The 15,148-nt window shown below is 41.5% G+C and overlaps 1 protein-coding gene across 6 annotated transcripts in view; it reads right to left on the reverse strand.

Moving 5' to 3' along the window:
• The window catches only part of erbin (erbb2 interacting protein), a 62,607-nt gene that overhangs the window by 24,699 nt on the left and 22,760 nt on the right, over positions 1 to 15,148 (reverse strand). For all 6 annotated transcript variants that reach the window (XM_080477022.1, XM_080477020.1, XM_080477021.1 and 3 more), the window contains 5 exons: positions 5,865 to 6,059; positions 5,587 to 5,704; positions 2,804 to 2,882; positions 2,557 to 2,646; positions 1,096 to 1,152 (listed from right to left, as the gene is read on the reverse strand). In XM_080477022.1, the coding sequence (XP_080333148.1) occupies positions 1,096 to 1,152; positions 2,557 to 2,646; positions 2,804 to 2,882; positions 5,587 to 5,704; positions 5,865 to 6,050 (530 nt within the window). In that variant the 5' untranslated portion in view covers positions 6,051 to 6,059. The remainder of the gene's footprint in view (positions 1 to 1,095; positions 1,153 to 2,556; positions 2,647 to 2,803; positions 2,883 to 5,586; positions 5,705 to 5,864; positions 6,060 to 15,148) is intronic.

The raw sequence follows: 15,148 nt of genomic DNA on the forward strand, positions 1-15,148 counted from the left end.
AGACTTCAGCCCGGTGGTGAAAAATGATCATATCCGAACGTGAGCCAGATTTGCCACATTCGTAACTCTAAGCTGGCAAAGCAACGTAGAGAATGAGCTACAATAGAACCTATGTGAGTTAAAAGAAAGTCCAGAAAGTCAATCTTGACCTCAAGTTGTGAGAAACGCAGCGGCCCTCTTTGAAACGTTCGCTTTATGCATTTGCTCGATTGTGCGCCGTCACACCGGGAGAACGACTGAGAAGAGGAGAGTCTGCGCTTTCTATACAGGAGCCCTGAAAAGACTCGCACTGCAGCCCCCATTCGTGCACGCACACATTTGTTTACATCTCTGGGATGCCTGTGTGTTGCTGTGGCAACCCTCCCAATCATTAGTCCTTTTCTTTGTCGGGGCTCCAGCCTTTAACAGGTCTGGCCTCTGTCACATAAACACAGTGAGGAGAAAAGAGGATCTGCAGCTCGGACTGCAACTGCACTCCTTACACCAGTCTCTCAGTGAGAAATGGAAGAGAGAGAGGGGGAAAAAAAAAAAAAAAAAAAAAACACACAAAAACCCTCAGTGAGATAACAAAAGGAAACCGGGCCAGAGGGAGGAAGGACAAAAAGGCAAGTGAGGAAGTGAGCTTTTGCCGAGGAAATGGGAATGGATACTGCAAGTGAAGCGAGAGAGAAAGAAAAAGTACCCAGATGAAAAGCTGCCTCCCTCCACAGTCACCTGCAGCTTTCTCCAATGATTGTGGGACGTTTGGGCGTCCCGGCGGCACTGCTGCCCTCTCGAATAGCGGAACAACCCGCACCACTGTCTCAGCAGAGGATTATAAAGCCTGTCACGGCAAGCGGCCGGGCGAGGGGGGCTGTTATGTAACCCAGTGCTATTTAATACTACAGTTAGAGGTGTGTGTGTGTGTGTGGTGGTGGTGGGGGGGGATACAAAAGAGGCACGATGGAGGACACTGCAGAGGTTTTGTAAGGGGAAGAAGACGGCCAGGAAGCGGGGGCAAAAAAGTCCTGACGTGCTTCATGACACAGGCGTGACTCCCACAGCGGGACGCCCGTCATCAAGACTAATAAAACACGTGATGGACAAAACACCTACTTTGGCAACATCTTTAACTGGTTCTCCCGCAGCTCCAGGATCTGTAGCTTTGTTAACCTGCAGGTGACAAGAAGAAAAATCATTGTTATAACATCGATACATGCGCTTTAAAGTTGGAGTTTTCTCGAAAAGCAGTGAGGCTGTACAAAGTGTAAAAAAACAAAAAACAAAAAACAAAAAAAACTGTGTCTGTGAGGACATTGGACGATGGAGCAAGTGTCCACGTGAGCACTTCACTTCAGGTTTTGTGTAACCAGAGGATTCGACTCCATCCATTGTGTAACAAGCAAACAAAAACAGCCGTGACTAATCGTTGTGGTTTGGTCAAACAATCTGTGTGTGCATTAACGAAATGTTGAATCGTTAAATTCCTCCTGGATCATGAAAGACGTTTAAACAATCAAAACAATGATTTGATATCAAATATATATTAAAAAAAATAGCTCCATACTTGCAGACAGTAATGTTTGGGTAAATAAGGCGCAAACACTACAATAAATGACTTGGCGATACTGCAAAATGAGAACTTGAATATTATCACCATAATGTGGCCACGACGTAATCCAGTCTTACGTCATAATCAATATTCGATCAACAGCTCAGCTAAAGATTGTACAGATTTGCTGCTTCATCTTATTAAGCTTCCCTCATCATTGCAAATATATGGCAGGCATTGACCTCTCGCTGACCTGGAACACGTGATGTTCCCGTTCATGTTTTTCAGAGAACAGATCGCTGCGGGATGCCTCGCTTGGTTCACACAGTGTCATTTTGCAGATTTAGTAGTTTCAGTTGCACAATAATGAAGTGGTTAGCCCTGAGCAAGTGAACATGCCTTGGTTCGGGTCCAGATTGGTCTCGGGGGAGTTTGCATGTTCCTTTTTGCCTGATCTGAATGTAAACGTGCAAATGTTAGCGAGCCGCTCCCAGTTAGATACTGACCAAACCCAGTTTGGTAAAATTATGCAGCTCATCATGATACAAGTTTTGCTTTCAATTCATTTGGTTGACGCTAAAGAGTTCTTATTGGAATATGTTGATCCTGAATACATGGTTCTGATTTTTACAGTTTTCCTTTTTTAGACTCGTCTTGAAGAAAGTTTTGTATCATCCATAATCCAAACAGTTCTTTGTTGCAGTTGAGGAAACGGGTTTAAATCTTACCAGACCAGCATTGTGATGCCACAACTGGAGGTTATTGCACTGATCAGCTGCTTTAATTCATAGCAAAGCACTCACTTTGATTCACCTTAACCTCGACTCCACCTACGCCCACATCACTGGGAAATGTCGGCACTGCTGGGTTTGACAATGGAAAACTTAAATACATCACCCAACCTTAACATGCGCTTGAGACCGCGGTCAACATCGAGCAGCAAAGCCCGACTGCACGGTTTATCTTCAATTTTTTTTTCTCTTCTAAACAATCTCCTCCTGATCCAAACTGCGGAACACACTGACCTGCCAAAGCTGGCTGGTAGGAACTCCAGGAAGGCATCGTTCAGGTACAGCTGCGTCAGACTCAGAAGCTGAGTGAAGCCTTCTGGGAGCCTGAGAAACACACACACACACACACATTAAAATCATTTCACTCACACAAAGCCTCGAAATGCTGCAGCAGTGCCAGAGCACTGTAACTCATGTGCATTATTTTAGAAAGCAAAGTTATTTCAAGTTGAACAGTCAAGTAAAAGAGACTTCTACTCACTTGGATATGGGGTTGACACTTGCTTCTACAATAGCTAGGACTTTGCAATTCTTGATGTTTTCTGGAAACTCTTGGATACCTGGAGAGACACAACGCAGCAACTTTAGCATCGGCAATTTAGAAAAAAAACTCTGAACATGAGTTTAGCATCTGGGAGTTGCATGTCCGCTGCGCAGACACAAAACAAATGAATCCTTTCAAATTGAAAACATGAAGGATGATGGAAGCCGTCTTGCTCATGTTTGGTACATGAGGCTGTGTGAATGTCAAACACAGGTGGCTGTTGAGTCCACGGGTCGTGCAGGAAAGGCTCTCCGCTGGAGTCGTGTTCGCTCAACGTGCACCAAGAGTGGCTCTGCAGCTTTCCTCTGTAAACAACCAGAGCGCGGAGCGCTCGCCGTGACGCAATAAAAGACGAAGAATGGAAGGAGAGAAAACAGAGAGAGCGCGCCGAGTGACAGTCCCGAAAGTTCCCTCCAAACAGTATCTGGCTTTATTTCCACTCACTTTGTTCTGTGTCCACAACACTTAGCCCAGAGTGCTCCACGGATACAGATAAGCTCGGTTTGATGTAAACATGACAGATCTGGTTCACGAGATCACCGTCGCATCCTTTTGATGTGTGCCGATTACCACTGCATGTATTTACTTCTACTTTCTTCTGAAAGTCAGCAGTTGATCGCAGTTCCATTTCTAGTAGGTGGCCATAAAAAGAAAGTAGTTTGAAAGGTAACACATGTGTTACTTTGGCCTCTTTCAGTCGGACCTGTTTTTAGTGGTGTGCTGCGTTATTGAGACGTTACTGTGACACACGAGCTGGACTATTTGTCGCTTGGTTACATTTTAATATTTACTATTAAGCATTTTAATATAATGTACATATAAATCATACAGCATTTTAGGTTATGCATTATTTTGTTCCTTTACTCGTAATATAATAGAGGATAGCATTCTCACACACATGGATGTTTCAGAAGTAAAGGATTGTACAAGCAGCTTGTTATCGGCGCTCTTCACGCTGCAGCTGCTTCTTGTTCTAAACGTCAGACCGACTGCGGAAAGTTTTTTCTTTTTTCTCCTTCCTCAAAACGGTAACGTTTAAAGAAAGACTTCAAGTACAGGGCTCTCTGTTGTATTCAACTGTACAAATGTTTCTCATCAAAGCAGTGAATGTCAAACGCTGTCACCTCCTACTCCATGTTGGTGTGAGACACAGTCCAATGTTGCTTCATCTCATTCTCTTATTCGCTTCTGCCACTCACTGCAGATAGTTTTTTAGTATGTTGCAGGTATGGGCTTGTCCCTTTATTTTATCAATCACATCGGCAGATTTGAGTCACGCAGTCCTGTGACGTAACTTGTGGTACAAAAAAAACATGTTGTGCCATTTTACTGCCGAGTATCTCCCGAACCATCTATAAGCCAGTGATTTCAAAATCTTTTTCTCCGTGCAGCTCTGATTGGAGCCCCACTGGTTGCATCTATGAAAAATTATCTAGACTAAAACGTCCCACTGAAGCCAATGCTGGCATACACAGAAGAATCCTTCAGGAAGTTCAAGAATATTATTGTGGCATTAATGACCTCAGCATCCAGACCCCAGGTTGGGAACCTAAACAATTAAGAAATGCTTCTGAAAGTTTCCTAACTGAATAATCATAAAAGGAAATATTTTAAACTATTCACCCAATTTGAGAATGAAACTTTAGCTCTGATGTAGCCTGGATTACCTTCCAAAGTCAATCTTCAATTTATTATTTGAGTTCAACTTCTCCTTCATGCTTTAAATGCATTTCTTGTTTTAGCTAAATGGCAATTTTACCCTTATTTATGTTTTTTCAGTCATGCGGTCACTGTCGATTCATGTAGAGAAGATTGTATTGCCTTATGTATGGAATGTGCTGTATAGATCAACTCAGCTTGTCATTATAGTACAATCAATGAAATACTAGCAAATGGAAAACAACAGTAAAGAGTTATTTAAAAATAATTCAAAAGCATCAATCTGTAACTAAATGTCAGTAAAAGCACAATACGATCATAAGCTATTTCTTGATATGAAAACGAGTTAGAATGTATACATTTCAGAAGCCTTATTCTTGTCTAACACGTAGTAAAAGTTTTAATCGATGAAGTCGTGTTCTGAATTCTTCCACTAGAATAGTGCATAAAGTCAATTATTGTGTTAACATTGTTGGATTTCTTTCTTCATTTCACGGTAAGGCAAATTTAATTTTACAGCACTGTTCAGACACAAAAGTAATTCACAGTGCTTTACAAGTAAAAAATAAAGGAAATACATTAAAACAAGAGGATAAAGTTAAAAGCATGAATCAGATGCATTGATGAGATCGAGGAGTTCCTGTGAACAGCGCAGTGTTTGTGTTATGAGTGTACATGTAGTGCATCATCATCAATTTTAATGATTCCACAACAACCGCCCATCCCAGCGTTTAACTATTTCATCATAAGAACTGTAACTATCTTTAACATTGTGAGTTTGGAAGAAACTGTAAAAAAGAAGAAGAAAAAAAACGGAAGTGACCCAATATGGTGGCTGGCCTGCTGACGTTTTAATTGTAACTAGTAGAGTTACACTTTGGAACTTCACAGGTCACTGAACTGCTGACTGTGGTCATTTTCCAGGTGTTGGCAACCTGATCTGATGGTACTTTTCTCTTTTTTATGTGACTCACTTAACCCCACAGATAAAAAAGACCTCTAGCCCCAGGAAGCACTTCTCAAGAGGAGCACAATAAGAAACCAGAAGCCGTTTTGCTTACTGTTTTTGCTGACATCAAGCTCCCTGAGATTGATGAGGTTTGCGATGGCTGCTGGCAACACTGTCAGGTCATTATCTGGCATGCTCAGTCGGTTCAGTAACTGGCAGTTAAACAGTTGCTGGCAAAGAGAAGAAAAAGAAAAGAAAAGTTAGCCAAATGTACTTTGCTCATCACATACAGTCTATTGTTGGACGCTCTCATGTGGGGGCTGCATTTGAAGTTTGTATTACTCAAAGCCCCTTGTCAATAAGGCTCCTATACATCACTGAGCGTCTTACTTTAGGCAGCTCCTCGATCTGGTTGGCATCGAGGTAGAGTTCCTGCAGGGTCTTCTCAAAGCTGAAGATCTCCTTAGGAACAGTCTCCAGGCTGCAGTGGGAGTAGTCCAGCGATGTTACCGTCTCCTCCTCACCGCGCAGGCAGCGGCATGGCACCAGACGAACAAACAAGCTCCGCTTGGACATCCTCAGGCACTGGAGACGGGAAGCAAAGAGATATGTAAAGGGGAGTGGAGGATCAAGAGCTCAGGAGGAGGTGGACATATTGGCGGGAACTACTTTCACACCTCGGCTGCAAGTGTTTGGATATGGGATTGTTTCAATCCCTCGTATGTGTCATACATACTGTGCTTAATGTGATTCATGCGGTGCAAAAATGAACAGATGCATGCAGACACAGACAGCCTGATATCTGAACCGCAATTGTAAGAAAAATGGTTCTTTCGGAAAATATCTCTGCGTGAGATAAGAGTTTGTCTAAAACATGTCAAAATCCTTCTGTCACACTTACTCGAAAGGTTATTTTCCCGGTTAATTTGGCCGTTTGATCATATTGTCTTTGCTTCCAAATATAAAGACAGGACGGGATAGGCACGGTTTGTTATGCATCTAAAACAGGGGCATTTATGTATGAACCATATACCTCGATGGGATTGTTGGTGAGGTCCACATTTGACATTTTTGTAATGCTTAGACAAACATGGATGCTGGAGGAGGCATTACTTTTTGCTCCGTGACTGCAGGTGACTTTTCTTCAAATGGAACAAGGATGCATGATGATAACGTGGTTGAGAAAGCACGTACGTAAGTAGTTACCATCTAATAAATTCAACTGATGTCCATCCGTGGTCAGATTAACACTTTTAATAATGTTTTTAATAACAAGCCATTCTAATTTCTGCTGCAGAGAAGATGAGCAAAGGACCAAAATATGACATTGACAGTTTTTCTTTAAACAAGTCAAATAGCTTATTTTGGGGGAAATACACTTAAAAATAAGTACACAATTCAGAATGTGGCCTAAATGGAATGTGAAGTGCACCCCGCAGTATCTATAAATGTATAACAGCTCTGTAGTGCAGAGGCACAGCTGTACAAGGACCTCTTGAAACAGCTGCGAGCCGCGTCGCGCACGCACAATCTCATTATTTCCAGTTAAGTATTCCACTGGCACTGCGATCATATTTTTATATAGCCTACACTGTCACTGAGTCACAAGTCAGTACGTGGACACACGAGGCGAATGATTGATAAGAATTAATCTTTTTCAAGTTCCGCTGAATATCTGAAATAGCGCTTGAATAGAGTGTATTTTGTTGGTTTCCAAGGCTGTTTTCCACTTCAGGCCTTTCCAGAGTTGTGCAAAATGAGGAGCTGTTTAATATCCTGGGTATGCTGCACACCCCCCACCCCCCATTTGGGTCGAAGCAGAAGATCAAACAGGCATAGAAAGTAGGCCATGAATCAGCCATTATTTAGGAAATCCTTGTCCTTGGCGAGTTTCATCCAAACCTCTCTTGCCCGCAAAATAAAGAGGTATAAAAGCCAGGAAATCTTTTCAGCCCCTATCCTATTTGAGATTTAAAAAGTGGAGATATATATATATATATACACACACACACACACCCATACATACGTACATAAATACATACACACACATTTTCATAGCCTCAACCTCATGTTAACACAGCGGTTTCCACCAAGTACAGTACTAACCAAGGAATGTACTCTGGTCAAGACAGGCTTTGTTCATTGGAGCATGTGGAGAATGTGCCTTTTCCTCCCCCTTGTTTTAATCTGAGTGCCGCCACATCTCATAATCTCAGAGTCCTTCATTCACAGTGTTTCTTGGCTGCCCAACTGAGCAGTAAAATCGTGATTGGGCTTCGCCTAAACTCTCAGCGCGGCCTGGGAGTGGGAGAGAGAGCATGTTTGCACAAGGGAAGACTGTATTCAAATATATACTCCTTATCAGCCGTGCACATTTTTGGATAGATATGGTCTGTCAGGACAGGGCAACAAAGGTGAGAGAAGGGGGTTGGTCAGGTTTAAAGATTTTCCTGAGAGACCTTTCAAATTTAGTCGAGCGCTGATTGTAATCGTACAGGTCCGCTATCCCTCCTTCCCCAGGTCATTATTTATGGGTACATGTATGCACACGCCCACACTAACATAAGGTATGCACAACCAAGAGGCCTGTCAGCCTCCTACATAATCTTTGCTATAGCAGAAGGCAGCCCGCATGTAAATACTCTGATCTGGTATATGACCAGAGGAGATGACAGAGGGCTTGGCTCCATTCACCCCGAGTAATGAGCATATGGATGACGCATGGTATAAAGTGTGGGAGGAGAGGGAAGACTGGAATGAAAGGGAGGGGGACACACAAGTTATCGTAGAAAAAAGAAAGAAAAAAAAAAGGGGGGGGGGTGTTGAGGGGTTATTGCAAGTTATGCAAGAGAAAGCAATCAGAGAAAAGAACAGGAAGTGTTGGGAGGAAACGTTGTATTGGGAAACAGAAAGCATTAAAAGCAAATCAAAGGGGATTAAGAGTGGACTGTGATGAACATGGTAGGGGAAAAAAAACAGACTTAAAGGAAGGGAATCTATCTATGAAAAAAATAAAAAATAAAATAAATCTGTGGTCTACAAACAGATCTATGCCACTTCTACTTGGACAACACTATTATGAGCTAAATGCTTAACTCAGCAAAAAAGGTTGGAAATTTGATTTAATACACAATTAATTTCTTGTTACAAATGAGTATGTGGGTTGCATCTACCAAATACATTTATAGATCTGGGCAAGTTTTATCCCACAAATATATACTCTACAAATATGACACCACTTAAAAAAAAAAAATACCCTCCAACAGTATGGGAAGTCATGCGACAAAATGCTGGTAGTGCTGCTTACAAGGGGATAAAATTAGCTTATATGCATCCAAACACGAGTCTATCTTTGTACTAAATGGCTCCTCTGTTATCCAAAAACTACTAAAACTGCAATAAAAGGTCCCACAACTGTTCTGGGTGGGACATTCCTGCATGACCACAACTGTGGCCAACATAGTTTATTTTAAGCCAAAGTACCCAATGCACAGATGAGAACAGCCTCCATCAAACGCACCATTTACTTCTGCCTGAGTATCGTCTGCGAAAACAACAAACAGTAGTTCAGAAAAAAACTAAACAATTACTTCCACAGTTTTGAGAGTTTAAAAACACGTGTTTATTACGTGTTTTAGGAGATTTGGGTTTTTTTACAAAACAAGATAAATGAGTTTTGGGGGTTGACACAAAGCTGGTGATAAAAAGGTGATAAAGAAATGACTAAAGTACCAACATGCATGAAAACTCTCTCATAAATACTGAGTATTGTCTGGTTTGTTCCCGATTTAATGAATGAATGCCGCACACATCTGTAAACAACAAGTTGAGTCCCTTGCCCAAATCCTTTTTGATTAGCCCTTTTAACCTTAATTAACCTTTTTGATGGTAGTGTTACAGCGTAACGCTACCATTGCAATCAACAGTCGAATAAGCAATCTTTTAAATTTGGACAGGTCCTAGATCGTGCACAGGGTGGCACCGTGATTTCAGCATGGTTTAAACAATGATTGACTGGAAATGGCATTGATTTTGTGACCGAAAAGACGAACAACTATATGAGAACGTTTTGATAACGACCTGAAATATAAGGGAAAGAAAATGCTGTAATTTCCATATCAAACCACTAGTTGCTGCTGCGTCTTTGTAAAGAACCACTCACCCATAAATGGTATTTCTTTGTTGTATAGACCCAGTAAAAATCTAGTGTTTGGAAGAAATGTCTCTCTCTGCATTTCATCTAGCTGATGGTGCAGTAAACGTACACTTTGTTGGAGAAGAACCGTTATGGTTGTTGATCTACTCACACTTACAGCAGAACTACTGACTGTGACAGCCAAGGATGTGTGCAGTACTCCTCGTTCCCTGCTTACACAGAGACAAGGAGTGGTATGTTTCTAAAACTCAAAGCCATTTTGAAAAAGATTGACTTTAAGTGACTCCAACACCAATGGCACTCTGATTCCATACCAGGACATTTCATATTCTCTCTGTGCTTTCGTTTGTTTTTCTCTGGATGGTCCACAATTCTACCACATGCTTGTTAAAACAATCTGTTTCTTAGTCACGTCTGGATGTGTGGGGAAAAATGTATCCGAGTGAATGAACTCTCCATGCTGGCTTGGATTGGATCTGCCCATTGCCCTCCGAGTCTAACCTGGACAACGTTGGAATAAGGGACAAATAAATGTGTTTGCATTCTTTTTGACCACTTAAACCACGTAAAAGTTTCTGGGCCTTGTTTTCTTTAATGGCTTTAGTTTTTGAGCCAAGAAACGTTTCCGACTTGAAAAATGAATAGTGAAGGAAAAGGACTGGATGACAAGCACTGCTGGGCTGTCTGAAGCAACACCCCCCCTCCCCAAGAGTAATCTGGAAGGCAGCACACTAATGAGAACCGCACTGCCTATAACATAGATAGGCTTATCCACTGACCTACATGTTAGTGGAATGAAGACTGACTTCACTCCAACCAGCTTTACTCCATCAAGCATTTTTCTTCTGAAAGAAGAAAATGCAACAAAGATTTCCAGACCTGTTAAGCTCTCGACTGGGATTTTTTTTATTTTTTTTCCCCCCTTTCTTAGCCCACATATTCAGGCAACACATGTACTCAAAACACTGTGCCAGTTAATGCTCAGCCTGTTAGCGGTGGAAATGTCAGAGAGGCAATGAGTTTCTGCAAACACTGGCTGTATTTGTTGACGATTTTGAGAATGCGTGGGCATGTGTGAATGGCGAACATGTGACTGTGCAGTCTGGCAATGATCCTTGTGGCTTCCTCTGGACTATTTCATTCATTGCCGCACAGAGAGGCAGCCGGTTGCAGATTCCCACTATATTCTCCTGCTCAGAACCAGGAAACCACTTCCTTGTCACAGCCCCTCTCCCTGTAACTTAAGTGCCTCCTGGGTCAGTGCTGTTGCCATCGAGACTACGGTCAAGAGCAGAATTGGCTCTCTGACCCCTGAAGTCATGCACGAAAACACACACAGCTGAGTTCACTTATCAACTGCCATATGTAGAAAGTTAGTGACTGAGAAAATACAGAAAAGCTGCACCTAAGACTCAAAGGAAGTAGGCAAAGCAAGGAAATTTTGTAGTAAGGTCTGCAAGAGACAAGCCAATATCATAAGGCCACCACTCCGTTCATGCTTGAAATGCTTAGTTGAGTTCTTCAAAGGTCACTGAGGCCGTCCACTGTTAACTCACTGGTCTAGCAGGAGGTCATCGAGTACAATATGTAATAGGAGTCCACCAGCGCTTGCTCATGCACTGCAAAAAAGACTGAAATCAGAGTCTGATTGAATATCCAAAACCTTGCAAATTCATACATTGTTTGTTTTTTTTTTCTCTCCGACAAGGCATTTTTATTTACCAAACAGTGTTTGTGCAATGGCATTTCAATTACTTCAACTTCATTACATGAGTTTGAGAGTTTCTCACGAGGACCGAATAAGTTACTTATTGTATGACCAGACTGGAAGGAATCTCCTGGGGGGGGGGTTCCTCAGTGTGTCAGGTAAACAGGTAAGCAGACAACTTTTTTGCTCCCAGACCTCCAATTGGAAGGATCTTTATTGCCTCTGGTGTAAACACTGCCCGCACCCTTTTCCGTCACAAGTAAAACATTGGTGATGTAGAAAAGGAACACACAGCGTCAAACCAGCAAGTACAACATTACATACATCTCAAAGATCAACTTCAAAGTACCTCGACGGTGAGTAGACTTTTAAAAGGGGCATTTATACAAAGATTTTCACAAGTTTCTGGGAGTTGATAATTTACAATATTTCACTTGGAAAAAAAGAAGCCAAGGCTGGCAAGAAGTTGCAATTCAATGGACTGCCAATATGACTTTGTGGGGCTGTTTGCCTCTGATAACGTGGCATAAGATGGATCAGTCTCAATTTTGTAATGGTAGTATTTGGGAAGTTGGATAATAAGTAAAAGTACATATATCTTAGGCTAAAATGTAGTAGAAAGCAATCAACGATGTCAGAAAAAAAAAAAAAAGACAGAAACTTAAAAACTAAGTATCTGTACTTTTGCAACCTCTGCTAATGATCATCATGGGGTTCCAAGCCCTAACAATCAGTGCACAAGTTTTTGTAGATGTGTAACAAGAATGTTGGATGAAAAAAAAAAAGGTCCGTTCAACATGTGCGATGCGATTAACCAAAATAAGCATTGTAGTTTTTGTTGATGTGCCTGTGTGTGCATGTGGCTTTTTTTGTCTGCGTGTCACGGGTTAAAGGGAAATGCAAGTGTAGCCTTTGACAGTAGCGAGCAGCTTGTGTTATTTATAGTCCCCGTCTGGTTGATATGGCAGAATGTGATTAGTACCGGCAAGCTCTTGCCTTATGAAAGGAGCTTTTGATCCAGATTGCACTGGGCTGTTACAGGATTGCTGAGCCACAGCTGAAAATTTTTTGCATGAGAGATTACGGCGACGAAAAACAATGCGGGGAAAGAGAAAAGACACATGACGACCTGCAGAGCCTGTGGGATATATATATACTTGAATTGCCGTCGCCTGCTAAGGAAGAAGAAAGAAAAAGCCACCTCCTCAATGCGGGGCGGAGTGCCAGTGAGCTGTAAGCTTCCTACGGTGCAACTTGAACTACTTTTAATGCAATCCTGCATTTTACCATGGAGCTCCCCCCTTTTCCTTACTACAGTTGAATCCAAAAACTGGAGCAGAAAGTCCGTAAGTTCTGTGCATCAAAGCAGAGTGTCTTATTGGATGTTGTATGAAACAGGAAAAATAACCACACAACCTTTACGAGGAATATTGTGCTATAATGTACATATATTTTAACACGAGCCCATGCAAACAATAAGATGCCACACTGCTGGGAATGCAGAATCAAGTTTGCACACAAAACTCTGTGTATGGAAACTGTAAAAGGAAACCATATAAGAATGCAGTCGCCGTAGACTGCGCTAAGATTTGTTGTCTGAAAAGTAGATCTGCTACTAGGAGCCAATAACTGTGCAGAGCAATTGAGCAGTGGATTATTATAAAAGATTCTCACTGATAATCTGAGATGATTAAGAGAAACATCCGTAACAATACAACACTTTTTTGAAAGCCTGCAAATTTGTTGGAAGCATAACTGTCAAACTGTGTAGCCCCACAAACCTGAGAAATGCTGATGTATATGTTTTTTTTAATATTTGTGATTTTATGACAAGGGTGTACTGGGATTGACCCAATGCCATGAAAACTCTGAACTAGATGAAGCAGTGAAGACGATGAATGGATGAATTGATGGATAAAAGGTTATATTAACTGAATAGCTTTTGCCATTGTACCATATTTTTTTTAACCAATGAAAGATTTGATTGCACGGGTTCCATATCGTAGTATCAATTAAAAGTATTAAGTTGATCATGTTTAACTACTGTGTGGAAGACGAGAGGCACCCATGAGGATACATTTCATGCAACTCTTTTAACTAAATCCACAAAAGGAAATCAGCCACAACCTGATGAAATGTTCTCCTCTGATCCAGGTAAAAGGATTTGTGATAGACAGCTCAGTAACTGATGGAGTCGCATCTAAAGCCTTCAAATAATAACAGAAAAAAGCATAAGGGAGCAGAAGTTCCAAGAAATAACTTGTGGTAGCTTCTTGGTGACAAAGTGTTCTGAAAGTAATGTACGGGGCAAATATAAGAATTGAAAAAGCCAACGTACAGTCTCACAAGAGGCCTGGGAGGGTGTGGGTGGTACAGTGTGTTAGTTTTGTATGGGAATGAAAGCAAGCAGCTTCTTATTGTGAGTTTGATTTGACCAAAGTGTACGAGCAGAGGCAGGAAAAGAAGTGTCTTACACGAAGCGACAGCCCAATAAATACTGATTTCTGGCAAGTCGGTTTCAGTCTAATTAGATGAAATGCAACAAGAAGTGAAAGAATAACAGAACAGCTTTAGACTGACCAGAAGCAAACCCAAATAGTTAAAATGGACAGAATTGCAAGAAACAAGAATATGGAACACTGACCAATATATAATCCACCTTTCTATCCAAGTTAAGAGTGTAGGGAGTTGAAGTCTATCCAAAATGACTGTTTGGGGGGAGAACATACAAACTCCAAACAGAAAGTGGCATGAATCCGAACCGATATACTACCCGCAGCCCTATTTTATCTGTAACTATCATTACGTTTTCTTTTGGTTTTTTTTACACTAAAATGTTAAATCACACAATTTAAGCGCCGCCGACTAATGAAATGTTTTTTTGTCATCACTTAGAGAGGGGGACATCTCTTTAGCGAAGAGAAGTGTACCACACAATCCCAGGCGGTGTCTTTCCTCCGAGCACCTCATTAACGGCATCGCATTAAAACTCCAGCTGGCACAACAAGAGAAGCACAGCTCCTCAATAATGCAGTGGGATATTGCGTTGAAACAACCTCAGCACAGCAGTGAAGTAAAAGACGCACATGCGCAGCTACATTTTGTGTGCTCGAGCATTAGCACACTGTAAACAGAAAAGAGGAATATGGGTTACATTTAGACAGCAGGCAAACGTGGCCCACATTTGAAGATGTTGCCTATTGAAGACCCAAATGGTAGTATGAACGGCACAAATAAGATTTGTTATTCCAAATAAGACTCAGATCTCAGTGGGAAGGTCAGCTACTGCGATTTATGCTTCTTCTTTTTTTTTCTACTTCCCTTTATCATCTGGTCATGACTTTGTTGGCTCCAATTGGACACGAAACTCCAAAATCGAAACCTATTAACTGAATTATTTCTAAATTAATATAACACAACAAGTGAAAAGGCATCATTTTTGTGTCAGAAAAGTTTCGCGTTTACACGGCAATGTTTTGGAAACGGTGGCCACTTACATGGTAACAGCAGAAATGCTGAAGATAATGCAACTTTTATGTTGGGCCACAAGTGGGTGTTGCCACATGTTTTTGTAATGAAACCCCACATACGTGCGCACAGAGACGAGTACAAGTACTACCTTTTAGCTACTTGCAGATACAGAGTCCCAATAAGAGAACTCATTAAATGCTATAAAGCCCAATTTATAATTCATACGCAAACAACGTACAAAGGCCATGTGTTGCTGTGAACCACCTCCAAACAGACACAGCACATAGCGTCTGTGTATGCGTCTATGAATACGGCGCTCCAGATCGCTGTCATTCAGTG

The sequence above is a fragment of the Lipophrys pholis genome, assembly GCF_963383615.2.
Source record: "Lipophrys pholis genome assembly, chromosome: 12".
In the NCBI taxonomy this organism is placed as follows: Eukaryota; Metazoa; Chordata; class Actinopteri; order Blenniiformes; family Blenniidae; genus Lipophrys; species Lipophrys pholis.